The following is a 19,826-nucleotide window of genomic DNA, read 5'->3' as shown; positions in this document are numbered from 1 at the left end:
TGATCATTCCGGCACTGTTTAGAAGTTCCTCTTGAGGGGGAGCACCGTCCATGTTGCTGATGGTCATTCCAGCACAATTGTCTTTGCCGATGATAATTCCGGCACTGTTTAGAAGTTCCTCTTGAGCGGGAGCACCGTCCATATTGCTGATGGTCATTCCAGCAAAATTGTCTTTGCCGATGATCATTCCGGCATCTTCCATGTTGATGTCCATTTCGACGCCATTTTTAGCACATTGTTGATTTTTGGTTTCTCATTTAGGAGATTTATTTTGATGTTATGTTACTTGGTCTTTCTTGTAATAAGCTTGTAGCATAGTCAAGGGGAAACCACGGCTGCTCACCAACTGTTAAATGAAATGTCTAAGAGGGATCTTGATGCTGATGTCCTGGTCAGCTCAGTTGTCTTGCCGATGATAATTCCGGCACCATCCATGCTCTGATGTCCATTCCAGCACCATCCATGCTCTGATGTCCATTCCAGCACTGTCTCTTTATCAGCTCTTCAGATTGATTGTCATTCCAGTTGATTTGTTGTACTTGGTCATTTCATTTCGTTGATGTAGCATTGTTGTTTTTGGTTTCTAATGGGAGTTTTATTTATGTATCAAGCTTGTAGCATATGATCTATATGCTACAGCTTGAGGGGGAGTGTTAAGAGTGTTAGTGTTAATAGTGTAGAAGTCCCACATTGAGTGTGTTTCTTTGTATTCTTCAATTGGTTTGCTATATAATAGCACCAATGTTGTGTAGTTTAATACAACAAGGATTACTATCATTTCCTCTTGTATCTATGATATTCAACATGGTATCAGAGCCTCGATGTACCGGGTTCGATCCTCGCCGCCCCCCACTTTCTTTCAAGTGAAATTTCTTTGTTCGCACAGGCAGGTGAGCCTGTGCATTGTCCACCCTTCAAGCCCAGTGGGCTCTCGTGTGAGGGGGCGTGTTGAGATATATAAAACCATTAATATAACTTCACCCAATAGCTTAAGCTTTTGGGTTGAATTGGTTCTTTACAAATATATTAGCTTACGGAATATTGATGATAGAATGGGAGAGTAATAGGAACAAGGTGAGGCTTTCATTAAAGGAAATGCGCATTATGTTTTTGGATATTGTGTTTGATCTGGAAGCGTGCAACTAGTAATGGATATTTTAACCTAGTTTGATTGCTGAATGCCAAGGGAAGGTTTCAGAATAATGTAAGCTATATTAGAGAATAGCCATATTTGTTGCAAAAGATGTTTTAAAATAGCGTAAGAAAAAGATATCTGTACTTTGAAAAAAGTCATCTGAACCTAATCTTATCTAATTTTCATTTGGCTCTGATCTTTAAAACCTGGTAATTTCTTTTTTGTGAAATCTCATAACATCAACATGAACATCACCTTTATTCCAAACTACTAGGGTTCGGTGATAGATGAACTCAAATGAAAAGTATGAAAAAATTGAGGGAAACAAAATAAAAATAAAATTAAAAGATATATATATATATATATATCTATATATATAGCACTAGAAATGAAAACATAGACATAAACAATTCAGAAGATGAATAAAATAAAATAGAGTGAAAATAAAGATACATAAGAGAGAAAAAAATAAATAAGAAAGTACAAATAAAAATACATAAAAAAATTAAAGAATTATATAGATAAAAATAAAGAAAAAAGAAGAAAATAAATAAATTACTAAGAGAAGAAAAATAAGAGGGAAAAAGTTAAATAAAAGAAAAGAAGAAATGAGAAAAATGAGAGATTAAGAAAGAAATAAAGGGAGATATAGGGAAAAATGACTAAAAGGACCATTTGGAACATTGGAAGAAAAAAGGGGTCTAACCCTCCATAATGCTAATAGCTTTTCTCCAATCCGTCCTAAGACACAGACAAAAATATTGTGTTAAAAAAAAATAAAAAAATCCTTGCTGATTCACATGGGATTCCACGTGTCCCGTAGCTAACCATTCACCAATCTATATCTTACTCTATTAAGTTTTGACTAGCCTCTTCCTCTCTGTGTCGAGATCTTGGTAACACACTTTTGTTCTTACGAGATTATCTAGGGGTCTTCACATTATGTGCTCAAACCACCTCAATCTATGTTCTCACATCTTTTCAACCATCGGTACTACTCCTATCTTTCTTCGAATATCTTCATTTCTTATCTTATCCATCCTTGTATAACCAAACATCCTTCTCAACATCCTCATTTTCGATACTCTCATTTTATGCTAATATTGTCTATGTGCTGGCCAACATTGAGTTTCATATAACATTGCAGGCCTTGCTGCTGTTCTATAAAAAATTTCTTTTAGCCTAAAGGGAATCTTGAAGTGCACAAAAACTCTGATGCACTAAGCCATTTCATCCACTCTGCTATGATTCTATGATTCATATCCTCATTAATCTTTTCACCTTTTTGCAAAATAGATCCCAAATATCTAAAAGTATCTTTCTTGAGTACCTCTTGTCCAAGCAGATGCGTGGAGTCTTGATCTTCATCTCTTAGCAACACAAACTCACACTTCATATATTTAATCTTGCTTGGGCTTAGCCTAAAACCTGTAGACTCTAACGTGCTTCACCACAATTCTAGTTTTCTGTTAACACCAATTTTGGTCTTATCAATAAGCAGAATATCATATGCAAAAAGCATACACCATGAAACTTCCTTTTGGATATCTTTTGTTAGTTCATCCATAACTAAAGCAAAGAGATAAGGACTCCAAGCAAAGCCTTGGTGTATACCTATGGTGATAGAAATAATGTAATTTTCATTACATGTGGAGTTGTTCATTGTTTATACAGTGATTTTAATAAATAGTTAAGGAAATTCAAATCCCTGGAAAACCTTTTATCTGTTTCTCTCACATTCGTCTCTTTCACACCTTGTACCATTTCTTTGTGAGGGTCTTATGTACTTTTTTACTATTGAAAAGGAAAAAAATTGAAAGCAAATATTTGAAATAAAACCATTCATGAGCCTTAACTAATAGCTTAAACTTTTGGGATAATTAGTTCTTAATCTGGTATCTTTAAAAGAATAATTTCAACCTAAAGTTCAAGCTGTTAAATGAAGGCCACTTTAATGGTTTTATATTAGACTTCTCTAACATGCCCCCTCACACAAAAGCCTAATGAGCTTAAAGGGTGGACAATGCATACGTCTCTTCTATCTATGCTAAGAAATTTCACAATATTTAATTAGTTATTAAATTTTGGAGATGGTGAGGTTCGAATTCACAACCACTTGGTCATGACGGCTCTAATACCATGTAAAGAACCATATCAACCTAAAGATCAAGTTGTTAAGTGAAGGCCACTTTAATGGTTTTATATTAGACTTTTCTAACAATATCAAAGCAGCCTATGGCCAAGTGCTTAGAGTTTGGTTTTTTCCGCCCTAATTTTTCTGAATAATAGTTGAATTTTACCACAAGGTAGCATTAACTTATGCATTGTCCACGCTTTAAGTCTAAGGTTCTTCTATGAGCAGGCATGTTAAATGTAAAATCATTCATTAGTCTTTTGGGTAAGTTTGTTCTTAATAACTACTGGAACATGCTTGGATTAAAATACATACCTTTTCACGTGGAAACCCATTGCACTCGAAATACTTTATGCTTGAGATTACAGCTACTTTTTATTAAACTTTTAATTATAAGATTGAAGATGGCTACTGTGGAAAAACAGAGCATAGGTTTTCTCTGTATATTGTTATTTCCATGAAGGTGCCTACAATTTAAGGTCACTGGCCACACAGATTTTGCCAATCAAATCCCATAATCTCAAGGAAATAAAAAATTTAGGATTATCTAAACAAGGAAACAGTCTAAACCAAGAAACAAATAACAGGAAAAAAATATCTGAAAGGATCACATGAAGAATCACGTGACTGACAACACCTAGGATCAAGCTCTGGAATACTGTCATCCAGTATTAGTATTATGAAGGCAGAACAGTAGGTGAATAGTCTAGAAAGGTGAAGATTGAAGTGGAACAACGGAACTTTAGGCCAAGAACCCCTAGAGAGTGCTTGAGATCTGAAGTATTGTTAAAATGATGGCTAAATTAGCTAAAAGCAGCTTACAAAAAGTTTCCTAGGGTCCCTTTATCGATAGAAGATTGAAGTGGAACAATGGAACTCTAGGCCAAGAGCCCGAGAGAGTGCTTCAGATCTTTAGCATTGAAATGGTTGCTAAAAACTGCTTACAGACTCTTCTAATTTCTTTTTATCAAAGGCTTCTAGTAACCTAGAATTCTAACTGCTGATTACATAGGCCTTGTCAATTCATAGCCATCCTGTTTATGAAAAAGTCACATGAGAAAAAGGCACTTTCTAACGATTCAATTAGGTGAGAAAAAGGCAGTCCGCAGGGATGGAGGCAAGAGGTCTTTCCTCTGGGAGAGAGTCACTTGCAGCTAGTAAAGACAAGTCAAGAAAAGGAACAGGAAGAACCTAATCAACCTATGACAACTGAGATGAGATAGAATGAAAGGGTTATTGATATGGAAAATGACATCAGTGGAAACAATATAATGCTTAATATCAGGAGAATAACAACGATAACCCTTTTGAATACGAGAATAACGACGAAAGATACACGTAAAGGCTTTGGATGTTAACTTATCCTTACCAGGAGTAAAATCATGAAAAAACAGGTACAACCAAAGACATGTGGAGATAGAGGATAAAGAGGAGCATCTGGAAAAAATAGATTATGAGAAATGTCATTGTGGAGCACAGAGGAAGGCATGCGATTGATGAGAAAACAAAAGGTGAGTACGACATCCATCCAGAAGTGAAAAGCAACCTGCATATAAATAAGAAGGGTACAGGCAGTTTCAATAAGATGTTTGTTTTTACATTCGCCACCCCATTTTGTTGTGGAGTGTGAGGACAAGTGATTTGATGTAAAGTATGTAGTGTAGCCAAGAAATTAGAAAAGTCAAGAGAAACATATTCCTTAGCATTATCACAATGTAGAATACGAATAGAAACACCAAATTGAGTATGAATCTCAGCAGAAATTTTTTTATAAATTGAAAATAACTCAAAACGATTTTTCATTAAATAAATTCAGGTACAACTTGAATAATCATCAATAAAGATAACAAAATACCGAAAAAATTTTATAAATCGAAAATAAGTCAGAACGATTTTTCATTAAATAAATTCAGGTACAACATGAATAATCATCAATAAAGATAACAAAATACCGAAAACCTAAATTAGATAAAGTACGACTTGGACCCCAAATATCTGAATGAACAAGAGAGAAACGAGCATCAGCACGTTTATTGACTCGACTGGCAAAGGAGGAGCGTGTATCCTTCCCTTGCTGACACGACACACAATCTAAAGACTGAAGACCAGATAGAAGAGGAACCATCTTCTGCAACTTTGAAAGACTTGGATGACCGAGGTGACTGTGGATAAGTTGTGGACATTCTGTGAGAGAGCATGCCACTGAAGGACGAGGCACAATTAGATAGTAAAGTCCCCGTGACTCACGACCCACTGCAATCTTTTTCCTATACCCGGATCCTGCACAGAAACAGAATGGTTAGAGAAAGTAATGGTGCAAGTGAGGGAGTGGACCAATTTACTAACAAAAATTAAGTTACAAAGGATGCCAAGAATGTAATAGATAGATGTCTAGGTCAAGGTAAAGGTTGGACGAGCTTGTCAATCCCACAAATTGAGGCTTTGGTTCCATCAGCAAGGGTAAAAGAAGATAAATGATTAGAATAAGTAAGAGATGTAATGAGTTCCTTATTACCATAGAGATGATCGGTAGCACTTGAGTCAAATATCCAAGGGCCAAGTGATGTAAAATGAGAAACACAAGCAACGAGATTACCATTATCTGGAGCGGAAGGCTGAGATTGAGGAGAATTCTTCCTGAGAAGAGTTTGGAGTGCAACATAATCCGCAGGTAAGAGAGAAACTGAACCAGATGATTCAGTGTCTGATTGAGTTATATTCGCAACAAGAGAAGGTTGCAGGTGAGGATACTTTGTGTAACAACGGTCTTCAAAATGACCAAGTTGCTGACAATAATTACAACGAAGTCTCTGACCACGTCCGCTTGGGCCCACGACCGCGACTACGTCCATTGTTCTCGCGAGTGTCAATACGGGAAACAAGAGCAGTGGAATCAAAAATAAAAGATGAATCAAGAGCAGGAATTGGTTTCTTGTTGAGATTCAAGAGGCGTTCGTAGGTCAGTAATAGACTAAGATCTCCACTAATCAAGATAATGTCACGGACAACATCATATTCCTCGGGAAGACCAAAAAGAGTGGTAACCATAAAGAGATGTTCCATCTGTTTTCGATATGTAGAAGCATCAGAAGGGTAAGTCAACATGTCCAAGTACGCCTGCATCAAAGATCAACTTTTGCCAATATATGTTTCCATCTAAATATCAAATGATTTGCGCAAATTCATGAGTTGAGACATAATAGAATAGAGCTGCTGGATATCATTAGTGTAGAAGTGTTTGGCTTCCTCCCACACGTCATAGCATGTATGAAAAGAATGTAAAATGTCCAAAACAATTGGATCAATAGACTGCCAAAGAATACTCAGAAGTTGATTATCAATCCTTTCCCGATCAGATTTCTCAGCCTTAGGGATATTAGTAGATTGAATAGTGAGATGACGCCCAGCCCCTATCCAAAGAACCAGACACGAACAGAAGTGGCCCAATTTTTGTAGTTATCAGAACCCTTCAGTTTGGAAGAGGTAATGGGCCTAATATTAGTAGAGATGATTCCCGAGGTAGTTTTGGCAGGAGGAGAAGGAGAGTTAACCTCCGAGTGATCAGGGGACGTTGCTGTCATTAAAAACTAAATATAAATTAAAAACTAAATATAAAAGCCGTAAATGAAGGCAAACGATAGCCAATCAAGAAGAAACACGCGCCGAAAGTGAGACCCACAAAGAACCAAGCACAAATCTGGAAAGAGGAGGAAAAATCGAGTTATTCTATCCCGGACCAGAAAAGGACGCTGGAACAGTGCACACGCGCCGGTGAAGGGTGGCGCGTGAGCACCACACGCAAGGAGAAGGAGCCGCGCGTGAAGGCGTGTGGGGACTCCTCTGGTGATGGGTGAAGCACATACTTGGTCACCGGAGAGAGAGGTCTGATCGCAGGCTTTCCGGTTGAAAATGATGTCGGAACAGTAGTCCAGTGGCTGTGAATAGTGACGAACGGTGGTTCTGGCGGCGATCGGTGGTTCTAACGGTTGAAGAAACAAGCTGGAAGGACGCACGACGTAGAGGATCTGTTGGAGGGACACACGACTGATGAAGACTTGCCGGAAGAACTCACGGCAAAGTAAAAGAGAACACCCAAGTAGTGGGCTTAGGGTTTTAGCGGAAGCGGATCCCGAGAACAAATAGCTCCGGTACTAACTTGAGATTGAATAATAGAATAATTGTATATTGAATAATAGTGTGTTACAATGTACAAGAGCTCTCTATTTAAAGAGACTAAAAGACCTAATGGGCTAAGCCCACAAGATGTGGGACTATTCTATTATATACATTGAACTATTATAACAAGTACTCTAACAATACTTAAAAAAAAGAAATTGCAGCTGAAGCAAATCATGCTCTTTAATGCAGTTAGATGTAATGGTCTTAATCTTTTGTCAGTTTTGCAATGTAATCTGCACTTTTTGTATGAAAGAAAATGTAAATGAAGTTGTTGAAGTTATTGGGAAAAAAGAAGACTGAATAATATTGTATATTGATTTGATATAAACTAAGATGTATTGATCCCTATTTATACTTATAGCAGACTACTAAAATAAGGAAACAAATAAAGAAATATGAAAGCCAATCCTAAGAGATCAGCTAAGATACTCTAAATTTTTTTAAGATATTATACAATATCTTCTAGATATTCTAACAGAAGTTATCATTCCTGTATTTATCTATACATGTGCACGCATGCAAGTTTGTGAAGTGTTACATATAAACAGTATACAGATTGTAGTAATAATAATAAATAATTAAATTGCCTTGATTTATTACACTATAATGATAATGATTGGACAGCGCAGTTAGTTCTGCCAAAGTTAGATCCACTAAAGTGAGGGGTGCAAGTTAGAGCCAAAGTGCACATGGCATTTGCCGATGAGAAAATCAAGGGAGTAGATCCACAGTTATCCATGATCTGTCCAGATGTTTGTATTTTATAAAATTATAATTTATTGATTCTCTCATCAATGCTGCACCTTACTCTTAAAGTGTACCTCTTCCTTTAGAGGATCAAAATCTGACACTGGTTACCTGTTCAAGGTATGGATCAACCAATGAAACCCAAGTCTTCAATCTTCATCCATCCACTGCCACTCTATCAAATTGTACTGTTCTGAACCAAACATTGTTTTTTCTGTTCTGTTATAATTTTAACACCTCAAGCTACTTGTGCAGTACATGAGAGAATGCATTCTTGGCAACTTCAGGAGAAGATTGCTGGGTATTCTAAAAACTGATAATGATCTTCAACGGCCTTCTGTTCTGGAATCACTGATTCAGAGGCATGTTAGCATCGTGCATCTTGCAGAGCAACACATCAGCATGGACATTACTCAGGGTATTCGTGAAGTTTTGCTTTCAGAAGCCTTTTCAGGACCAGTTTCTTCTTTGCACTTGTTTGAGAAGCCCACAGAACAACATACAGGATCAGCCACTGAAGCTGTATGCAATTGGTATATCGAAAACATAATCAAGGATGTATCAAGTGCTGGTATATTGTTTGTTCCGATTCATAAATGCTTCAGGAGTACAAGACCTGTTGGCGGATATTTTGCAGAATCAGTCACTGATCTCAGGGAACTGCAGGCTTTTGTACGTATTTTTGGTGGCTATGGTGTAGACAGGCTAGACAGAATGCTAAAAGAACACACAGCTGCACTTTTAAATTGCATCGACACATCATTGCGATCAAATCATGATGTTCTAGAAGCAGTTGCTACTAGCCTGCATGCTGGTGATAGAATTGAAAGAGAAGCTTGTATGAAGCAAATAGTTGATCTGGAAACTGTGATTGGTTTTTGTGTTCAGGCCGGGCTAGCGCTGGCTTTTGATCGGCTACTGGCTGAGGCTTCTGGTGCCATGCTTGAAGAAGGTGCTCCCCTAATATATTCACTGCTAGCTGGGGTGGTTAAGCATCTACCTGATGGAGTACCAGAGAAGGAAGAGATCAAGAGAATGAGAACAGTGGCAAATACTGTAGGTGTTGTAAGTGATCATGATTCCGTTTGGGTAAGATCAATTTTAGAAGAAGTTGGTGGTGCAAGTGATGGGTCATGGAACTTGTTACCATACTTATTTGCCACATTCATGACATCTAATATTTGGTCCACCACGGCATTTAATGTCGACACAGAGGGTTTCAGTAACAACATCCATTGCTTGGCAAGGTCAGTATGGTTATGCTTTGGCTGAAATTACTTTTATGCTTGGTATCTGTAAACACTATAGAGCTTAATGCTTTTCAGTGATTTGAAGTTTGTATTTGTATGCTGATAATTTGGTCCAATGCCATCGGATTAACTTCTATCCAGTAATTCTACCGGGGTTGGATTTGGAAATTTTCATTTATTTAGTATTTTGATTCCGTTGGGTATAATAATATTTGAGAAACCGAACTACACATTTGTATATTCTAATTTTGGTAACATTTGCCTCACTCTAACCATGTAATACTGGGCAGGTGCATTTCTGCAGTGATTGCCGGAAGTGAGTTTGTTAGATTGGAACGTGAACATCAGCATAGACAGTCTTCAACAAATGGGCGTGGTAGCGAGGGAATGGATCCTGAATTAGCAAGTCACATGTCTGCTGAAGCAAGTATCAAGTCCACGCTGCAGTTATTTGTGAAAAACTCTGCGGAGATCATACTAGACTCTTGGGGCGAAACACACAGGTAAATGTATATGGTTTTGCTTTTAACACAAATGGTCGTTGATTATATATACATGTTTGTGAAAACTACACCTTAATTAGGGACAATGATGTTGCAATATATTAAAACAGAAATTCATCTGCTACTCTGCATCAACGCTCTGTTTTATCTGAAACATTATTCTTTCATTTAGTAGTTTTCTAAGCTATTTTATATTTTGATTCATGGACAGATCTCATCTTGTAGCACAGCTAATCTTCCTAGACCAACTTTGTGAGATTTCACCATACCTTCCACGAAGCTCACTGGAAAGCCATGTTCCTTATGCCATTCTCCGTTCAGTATACAGCCAATACTATGCAGATACTCCATCCACTCCATTGGCAATACTGAACGCATCCCCTCGTCATTCACCTGCTATAATGCTAGCACATTCTTCTCCTGTCTTAAAGCATCGTGGGGACTTCACACCACAGTATTATGGCAATGATTCAGCGTTCTTCAAAGGATCATCGTCACAGAGCCAGGGTCACCTCTATGACGCTGATATTAGCAGCTCAAGGAGCATGGAAAACAAGCAAAGGAACATTCGTCGTTCTGGGCCTTTGGATTACAGTGCAAGCCGTAATAAGGTCAAATCTGTTGAAGGCTCAACTTCTGGGAGTACTGGGCCCAGTCCACTTCCTAGGTTTGCAGTATCTAGATCTGGTCCAATAGCGTACAAGTAGTAAGTTGTTTTAAATACCCAACAAGAGCTGGTAAATTATCCACCTTTTGCTAGTGAGATCAGTTGTCCATAACCATAAATCATCCAGCAGGTTCCCTCAAATGTATATCACACTAAAGCGTCCTTTTGTAGTCTCCTGGATAATTTAAATCAATGCCATGTTAAGCTCCTGCTGTTTTAGTCACAACCAGGTTTGCATGCTTTATTCCTTTGCTCATTTAGTCAAACATTTGCATCTTATTTTATGGAAGTCTTTTGACAGAGGCATTCTGGATCTGTTTGAGCAAACCCTGGCAATATTTACAACCGGTCGACCATTTCTGTATAACCGTCAGATTTGAAGTAAAACAAACTAATGGCCGTGATCGAAGACTAACTACCTACTAAGCAAGTAATTGGTTAAAGTTTGATATTTACAAATCCATCTATTGTAAGACTAGCGACCCCGACCACCCTTGTCCTTCAGATTTCTCTGTCATCTTCCTTAAGCAGGAAACTCAGGAGCAATGGTAAGGCCATTGAAGTGTGGTTCACTGCTCCTGATCTCGAGAGACTTTGACGACGGCCTTCGGACCTGTAAAATCTTATTTTGTGAAATGGGTTTTAACACAATGCTCCCTCCGAAACGATTCCAAGTCCTACAAACTCTCAATCGTGGAAACCCACTTGACAATGGCTCCTTTTCATCATTGCTAATGCTCAATCTCTGATACAACAGGTTCACCAATTTGTGTAACTTCTGAAAAATCTCTCCTTCACAAAACAATAAGAACCTAGTAAAGTAATTTGGCCAACGGGTTATTCTGAATTATTATGAGCTGAGGGATGATCAGTGATAGGTGTCCTGGATCTACGTATATGCTAGTTTTTTTTATGTGGTTGGTGGCCCCGTTAGAATGATGGTGGGTGGATCTGCAGCTGTTTTGCAAAACACATATTCTCTCCCAGATAAAAAATAAAATAAAATCAAAATGCCTTCTCTCAATCTTTATTTTCACGAACAAGTATGAAAATTATGCAGCCAATTTTGAATTGCAAGAACATCATTCTTGTTAAGCAAATGCCGCGCTTGAGTGTCACCCGTGGCCCTAGTAATGACCCCTTAAATCACGTCGTCTTATTTGTACAGTTTTTAGGTGCAACAATTTCATTTTGTTTCTACAATCGTTAGTTTAACTGTAAATTTATGTAATGTTACATCATAATTTTTTGCACAAATTTATATGCGTTCAAAAAATTGACTTCTTCCATAAATTCCAACATTCTAACCACAAATAAAGCATCCATCAGACAGAGTTCAGCAAAGAAGCAGATGATTGAATGGGGGCGCCGAGTCAAGATAAACTGTCTCTTCCCTCCATACAGTAAGTTTATGAAGTATTTCAATATCCAAAAGACGAAAAACTAAAAGGGCAAGAACTTTAAAGCGGATTGGATACTGAAAAGCAAAAAAATCTTAATGAACTATCCTTTTTGACAATTAAAAACAAGTATAGCATAATCTCGGTCCAGATCTTCGAAAGCTTCAACTGAATTGATCTAAGTTCATTGGGAGACTACACTTAATCCATCCCTCTCCCCATGCCAGGTCATAAGAGGCTACATGTGTGTGGGTGCGTATAATAGATTGGAAAATATACACCCCATGCTAGCCACTGTTTCTGGTAAGCCAACATTAGTTTGAAAGATATAATTGTCTACCTTCAAGGGATAATAATAAGAATAACAACTAGCATCTTTGGTTCAATGAGTTAGCACATGCTGCAGCTATTCAATTAAAAACAACATGCAACATAGAAATTGAGGGAAACAAAGCGAAATCCTTGCAATAGACTTGATCATCCTCCTCGCATATGTGCACCTAGCTCACCAAACTGATCATCAGCCTCAACCGTATCTTCAGATAGCCGCACAGCATCCAGCTTCTGCTTGAGAATTTCAATGGCATTCAGTACTAATTGAGAAGCTTTAACTGCTCCAGTAGATTCTACTGTGAATATGAAGCTATCCTGCCTTGCTGTGACTTCTACAAGCCCGGGCTTCCCCATAGCTTCAGCTTTCTTAATCACCTCATCGTCATAAGAGTATGCCTCAGGCTCAAGCACCGTGACCTAATACACGCTAAAACTTAGTACAACAAATTACCACGAGACAAATGCATTTGAAGGAATACAAAATTTCATGTTTTTGTTTAACAATAAATAATACACCAAGGAAGGATCCATAATAACAAATCAAACAGAATCTAAAAATGGGTATTAAGTAATATATATATATATATATATATATATATATATATATATATATATATATCAACAATTCATAGAAGACAAAAGTATGCACAGCACTAAGAGGTTGACAGAGTCAGCCAGATAGACGAGGCAGTATCAATATGTTCTACAGATAATGCTCCTGGACATGCTACAACAATCATCATGAGCTGTGTATAGCAAATCCTGCGTCTAACTTGTTACTTATTGTAAATTGCTTTGCAGCCCAAGGCTCATTAGCATATAATCACAAGTTTGCTAGAAATAATTAAGATACATATGTTGAGATAATTCCAAAAAGGAATATAAGCATAATGAGCAGATAACAGTAATACTACCATTACTGATGAAATCAGGTGTAAATTGCATAACCAAAATCACTAGAAAACATCTGAGAAAAGCCCAACCTGTTGCGTCACTGGATCAATTTGAAACACTTGGGTGGGACTACTATCAATCCATTCTTTTTTCTCCTCAAGTGTCAAGGACTCCATTAAATCCTCATTTATGTGAATTTCTGGTTCATACATGAAAGTGACAGTTGCTGCCGGCGACCATTTTGCATGATCTTTGCCAATCCCCTTCCTAGCTATTGCTCTCAGCTTCAGCTCTTGTCCTCGCCGCAACTTCACAATTATAACCCCCCTGAATTGAACACAACTCAAATTAAAAATATCCTCCTATTAAACCAAAAATTTAAACTGTCACAGCATCTATAACATAGTTGTTAGTATCGCACAATACATATACGATACAGAATCTCTACGATACATATCGGAGCTTGTATTGGAATGGGTCTTGTATCAAACTGTGTATCGTTATATCGTACCATACAATATTGAATCGTGTATATCGTATCAAATTTTATGATACGAAAATAAAACCATTATTTGCAATTTTCATATAAAAAAAATCTAAAGACTAAATAAAGATATGATTTGTGATACAAATTAAAAAAAAAGTCAGAAAATCAGAGAAATAAAATAAAGATTTGATTAGTGCTAATTTGATTTATTTTGAAATTTAAATTTATGTCATATTATATACTTTTAAATTATTTTTTATTATGTTTCTGAACCTTATGCTTCCATATGATTCACGCTACACATGGAAAAACCGGCCGAACCATACACATTACAATTCAACAACCTTGATCTACAAAAACAACAAATACTCAAGAATACCCTGATGAAAACGAACAAGAACCATTAAAATGAGATTAAAAAATGGTTTTACTTTCAAAATTATCTTGCCCAAAAACAAAAAAGTATACACTCACATCATTAAAGAAGACCCATTCTGATGCACCCGAGCTTATTGACTTGCATTGGGCTTTTCTATAATTTATTCCACAGTCTAGGCCTTTTCAATAATTGTTAATTATTTTTCTTTGTTATATTTATTTTTTATTTTTTTTGGTACATGTCTTTTTGTTATTTTTAAATTATATTTGATTGTGCGTTATTTCCTTTGATTGTCCATGATTATAGTTCTTTACTTTTTGGTTATTTTTATTTTGTCTATTTAACACTTGAAGAACCCTATTGTTAGGAGGTTATTTTTTAGGTTAAATAAAATTAAGAAAAGAGAAATAGTATTTTCTTTAGTTCTTCTCTTTGTGTAGCCAATTGGTTACTGCTTCCACATTACATTCAAATGAGATTTTTTTTAAATGTTTTTATTTTTATTCAGGGTTGGTGGATTGAGTGTTTATTTTATGGTCCTTGATGAAGTGATCGTTTGATTGAATTGGATCTCGGAGATATTAGGTCCCAGGTGTTTGAGTCCTAGGGTTTGCCGGAAAAGTAGAGTTTAAAACGAAAAAAAAAAAACTCATGCTCTAGGGTATGAACCATTTGACAAAACTAAATACCCAGTTGAAAACGAAGAAGACCCATTTGAAACTACAGCATACCCAGTCGAAATCAAAAAATAATCGTTCAAAATAGAATAAAAAAAAAATCAAGTTTTTGTTTTCCTTTTTCCTTTGGGTTTAAAAAACAAAACAAATAAACAGGCAGTTTGAAGAAACCAAACCAAACCTGTTGTCAGAGGATTCGAGGCCAGAAGAATCAGAGAAATCGACGGGAACGACGGTGTGGTCGGAGCTGACGAGGTCCTTGCTGGTGACATCAAGGGTCTGGTCAGTCATGCATTTGGCCCTGAGATGGAACTCGACGGAGCAGAACTCGCACTGACCGTCTCCGTCGCAGGCGTCGCAGTCACGTGAGAAGCGCATGGACATTGCTCGCGCACTCGTCAGTGGAATCAACCCTAGCCTGTGAGCGATGAACTCGTCGTTCAGCACCGACGAGTTCACCTCGATCTCCACCAGGTCAATCGCTATGGTCGGCACCTCCGCTATCATCACGCGCCGCAGCGCGTTCGCAATGCTCGCGTCCGTGTCCCTCAGCTCGAACTTCGCGTAATCGTCCTTCAGCTCTCGGATTTTCACTCTGGGCATGCGCGCATAAGATACCCCCTCCATCTCCCTCTCCCTCTCCCTCTCCCTCCAAGAAGAAGCACGTTTTTATAGTCCTTCAGAAACCCCAAATGTTTGTGCGTTTATCATTATATTAGAAAGGGCTTTGCTTATCTAACGAGAAAAGTTATTTTATGTTAGTGATAAATAAAGTTGCATACTTGCATTCACCAATTTTATTTTATTTTTAAAATATAAATATATATATATATATATATATATATATATATATTATGTAAATATAATATGAGCGATGAATTTCATGTAATATAAGAATATAATTTTCTTATTAAAAATTAGGAAAAACTTAAAAAAAAAAACTCGATAAATTTTCTCTAAAATCACTTATCTTTTTCCTAAAATTTTGTATCATTTATATCTTTATTTAAAAAAAAATTATCACTCACTCCTTAACTTAAATTTTTTTTATTACTTAATCTCTAATTTAAAGTATTTTTATCACTTATCCCCCTAAGTTAGGGGGATAAATGATAAAATAAACTATAAATTAGGAAGGTAAATAATTCAAAATTTTTAAAAAAAAAAATTAAATTAGGAAGGTAAATAATTCAAAATTTCATGAGGGGATAAGTGATTATGAGGAACTCACAGAGGGGATAAATGATGATGAGGAACTTAGGGGGCGTTTGGCAGAGGAAAATTTTTTTTATCAAAAAAATACAATTATTAGGAATATGGTGGAAAAATGAGTTTGGTAGAAAAGTTAAAAAAAAAATTGTTTGGTACGCCGAAATATTACCGGAGAAATTGAGTTAAATTTTCTGAGTTTATGTTTGGTTGAAGGTAAAACATTGATGGAAGAATGGGTTAAAAAGACTAAAATAACCCTAATAACCCTTGTATAAAGCATGAGTGACTGCGTCTTCAACATTGGTTAAAGAACAATGTTATTTTCTTGATCTTCTTGTCATTTAGCCCAGTGGCGGACCCACTTGCTGGAAAATGCCCGCAAGTGTGGTCATAAAACTTTTTACTTCAGCTTTTCTCTTTTCTTTTTCTTGATTGTTGGTGCTTATTTCTCTTGGGTCAATATATATATTAAGAATAAATAATCTTTTAAGTCCCAAACAAAAAACATGGTCCACATTTGAGTGATATACTGAATTAACTGATACACTTGAGAGAAAATTGAGAGCATCCTGTGAGGAACCATTTTTGTGTAGTTAGCAGTTGCAGTTGAAATTGACAGGTCTTGTGATTTGAGTTTAGAGAATTTTTGTCCTGGTTAGTTTATATGTTCAAGACTTGTGATTTTTGTTATCTTTTGTATACTTGCTAATTATTAGGAATGATAGATTGATCTTCAATCTTTTCTTATTTCTTTGCTTTCTTTTTCTATTCTAGTTTTTGCCCAGGAGTACAAAAAGATAAGTGGGGGGAATTTGATAACTCATATTTTAGTACACTTATTTGTTAATCTTGATTAGTATTTTTAGGATTTATTTGAATAAAATAATAATTTTTGAGTTAATTTAGATTTTTAGTTTTTGATTGGGTTTAATTTATTTTCGTCAGAATTTTTCAACTTTACGTTACTTCTGTATTTTGGCCATATCTCGGTCCACAGTTGTCGGATTGACTCCGTTCTTGTTGGGTTTTTCAGATAACACAGAGGGATAATATTCTTATGAAGAGCTTGAAGCCCAATTCGAACTGGAAGATGGTCGATTTCTGACGCCAAGTTGGACACATTTTGCTGAAGTTTTATTTGATTATTGGACTTGTAATTTAAATTAAAACCCAATTACTTAAGTGGCCCAAAGCCAACTTTTAGTTTTATTTTATTTTATTTCGTATTATAGACAGATGGGTCGATCAGAACTGAGCCCTAACCCGATTTGGGTAGGGGTATATGACGGCAGAGTAGGAAACTTTTATTCATCTTGGAATTTTCGTATTTTGGATCAAAGCACTTTCTCTGGGCGTTCTTCGTGTTCTTCTTCTTTTTATTTTATTTTAATCATGTTTACCTTAGTCATGCGAGGTTAAGAACCTTTTAATCAACCTAAGGGTAACAGATTCCATGGATTAGTCTTGAGGGTCTACGCTTTATTTTAAATCAGTTCTGTTTCCCTTCCCAACTCAGATTGATATCGTGCGATCGTGGATATTCAATCTGAGGTTCGCGATTGCGATTATGGAAAGGGATTAATCATCAGATTTGATGGTTAGATTGATTGACCCTATGACCTTAAATCAAACGGGCTGATACTCTGCGATTGTATGAGTAGAAGCATCGTATTTGATCAAATGCTAAGTGATCGCTTAGAGAGGGTTGTCAATTGGAAATAAGGATTTTGATTCGATTGACGATCAATCACGATTCTGATATCTTTTTATCCGAGGAAAGACGTCCATGGAACCCTAACTTTAGGTCCCCTTTTAATTTTCTGTCATCATAAGCGATTTTTACCAAAACAATTTTCTTGAGAGACGACTTAGGGTTTCCACTTTACTACAAATTTTTTAAACCCTAATAAAAAAATAATTTTTAATTTGCCCGAGTTCGACAGCTCGTGTCAAAATTGGCGTCGTTGCCGGGGAAATTGCATCGGTCTAAATTATTTTCTGAATTTGATCATCTTCTTCTTCTTTAATTTTCGTTTCTGTTTCTCAAAAAAAAAAAAAAAAAACTCAAAAACAAAATAAAATTACGCATCTGTCTTGTTTCTGCGTTAGCACTCGTTTGTGTTTCTGATTCCGATTTCTGCATCGGAAATTGATTCTGCACACGCGTCTTTTCTCAGTTTTTGCGTTTTCTGCGTTACGGTTTACGTTTTGGGCAGTTTTGAGCAAATTTGGGGAAATCGGTAAAACTTCTGTTTGAGAGATTGGCTTCAAGAGTTCTATTCCCAAAGGAATTCGACCTTATGAGCATAAATCATGCCCTATAAGGGCATGAGGTGGCCCTTATTTTTGCCAAATTCTGTCGTTTACTAACCCGTTTTGGTGTTTCTTTGTCGTTTCAGGACTTGTCGGGTATTTCTGGATTTTTTCAACTTACTTTGATCGATATGATAATTGGTGACCTGAAGAAGACGATCATCCCTGTCAAATATCGTGGGGTTATACCCCACGATACAGGCCCTAGTTTCGCCGAATTCGTTCGTTTACTATTTTATTTTATTTTTGAGTCCGTGAGTAGAGTTTAAGAGAGTTGGTCTCATAGCATTCTGAGGTCATTTGGTATTTTTCGTAGATTTGTTTTGCTTCTGTTTGCTATTTTTGGAAAAATTTTGTGACCTATCGTATGTTTTGTGATTTTACTGCTGTATGCCTTTACCTATTATGCATGACTAGGATACCACCAATGTTGATGATTTATATGCATATGACCCTGAGATAGAGAGATCATTGCGTGCTGCTAGTAGAGCTCATAGGTTGACTTACAGTAGAGTTGTTCTTGAGCATACCTTAGAGTCTGAGTCTGTTGAGTCTGAGTCTATTGAGTCCGAGTCTGTTGAGTCTGTTTGTTCGAGTCCTTTACATAGTGTTTATTCGTTTGGTAGTTTATTTGATTCTGAAATCATAGGTGATAGAACATTTAAGCAATTGGCTGCTCCTAATGTTGATAATGAGCAGCCCCTGTGTATTCGTTATGTTAATCCTGTTGTACCTTTTGAGCTTAAGTCTGGACTGATACACTTGCTTCCCAAGTTTCATGGTCTTGCAGGTGAGGATCCTCACAAACATCTGAAGGAATTTCATATAGTCTACAGCATAATGAAGCCAACAAGGGTAGATGAAGAGCAAATCAAGCTGCATGCTTTTCCTTTCTCTTTGGACAGTGGAGCTAAGGACTGGCTGTACTACTTGCCACCTTCCTCCATTGTAAGCTGGAATGATATGTCAAAATTGTTTCTGGATAAATTTTTCCCTTCATCCAGGGCCACCACAATCAGAAAGGAGATCAGTGGCATAAGGTAGGCTAATGGGGAGAACATGCATGAGTATTGGGAGCGGTTTAAAAAGCTTTGTGCAAGCTGTCCACATCATCAGATTCCAGACAATCTCCTGATTGTTTACTTCTATGAAGGGTTGCTGCCTATGGATAAGAACCTTTTAGATGCAGCTAGTGGAGGAGTCCTGGGAAATAAAACACCTGATGAGGTAAAAGAGTTGATTGCTGAGATAGCGGCTAATGCTCAACAATTTGGCACTAGAGCAAACAGTAGTGCAGTGTTCCAAGTGCAAGCTCCTCCAATGCAAAATCCAATAGTGGCAGCAGCAGGAGCATCAAGCACAAATAACCAGAGAATGGAGAACAGACTTGATGAGTTGACATCAATGGTGAGGCAGTTGGCAGTGACACAAACTGTGCAACCTTCTGCTCAACAGATAAGCAACCTGTGTGGCATCTGCTGTGATCCTTCTCACCCCACGGATGCTTGTCCTTCTC

General features: G+C 36.9%; 2 protein-coding genes across 2 annotated transcripts in view; one reads left to right on the top strand and one right to left on the bottom strand.

Moving 5' to 3' along the window:
* LOC133300062 (protein NAP1) overlaps nucleotides 1-10,806 on the top strand; it is a 30,138-nt gene extending 19,332 nt beyond the window's left edge. The window contains exons 22-24 of the mRNA XM_061499549.1: nucleotides 8,451-9,442; nucleotides 9,736-9,948; nucleotides 10,160-10,806. Coding sequence (XP_061355533.1) covers nucleotides 8,451-9,442; nucleotides 9,736-9,948; nucleotides 10,160-10,655 — 1,701 coding nt within the window. The 3' untranslated portion in view covers nucleotides 10,656-10,806. The remainder of the gene's footprint in view (nucleotides 1-8,450; nucleotides 9,443-9,735; nucleotides 9,949-10,159) is intronic.
* A 1,291-nt stretch (nucleotides 10,807-12,097) lies between these two features.
* LOC133300073 (DNA-directed RNA polymerases II, IV and V subunit 3-like) lies at nucleotides 12,098-15,461 on the bottom strand. The gene is made up of 3 exons (XM_061499562.1): nucleotides 14,967-15,461; nucleotides 13,332-13,569; nucleotides 12,098-12,765 (listed from the first exon to the last, which is right to left on the bottom strand). The coding sequence occupies exons 1-3, from the start codon at nucleotides 15,410-15,412 to the stop codon at nucleotides 12,493-12,495; spliced, it is 957 nt and encodes a 318-aa protein (XP_061355546.1). The 5' UTR covers nucleotides 15,413-15,461; the 3' UTR covers nucleotides 12,098-12,492.
* Between the last annotated feature and the right edge of the window lie 4,365 nt (nucleotides 15,462-19,826).

Source organism: Gastrolobium bilobum, unplaced genomic scaffold (genome assembly GCF_033153095.1).
Source record: "Gastrolobium bilobum isolate Gb01-03AN ecotype WA unplaced genomic scaffold, APGP_CSIRO_Gbil_v1 utg14654, whole genome shotgun sequence".
NCBI lineage: Eukaryota > Viridiplantae > Streptophyta > Magnoliopsida > Fabales > Fabaceae > Gastrolobium > Gastrolobium bilobum.
This window is presented reverse-complemented; position numbering and strand designations above follow the sequence as displayed.

Coding starts and splice junctions, on each gene's coding strand:
- LOC133300073 (XM_061499562.1), bottom strand. CDS start 15,412: ATGGAGGGGGTATCTTATGCGCGCATGCCCAGAGTGAAAATCCGAGAG. Junction 13,570..14,966: donor CTCGAATCCTCTGACAACAG/GTTTGGTTTGGT, acceptor TGTTCAATTCAG/GGGGGTTATAATTGTGAAGT. Junction 12,766..13,331: donor TTGATCCAGTGACGCAACAG/GTTGGGCTTTTC, acceptor AGCGTGTATTAG/GTCACGGTGCTTGAGCCTGA.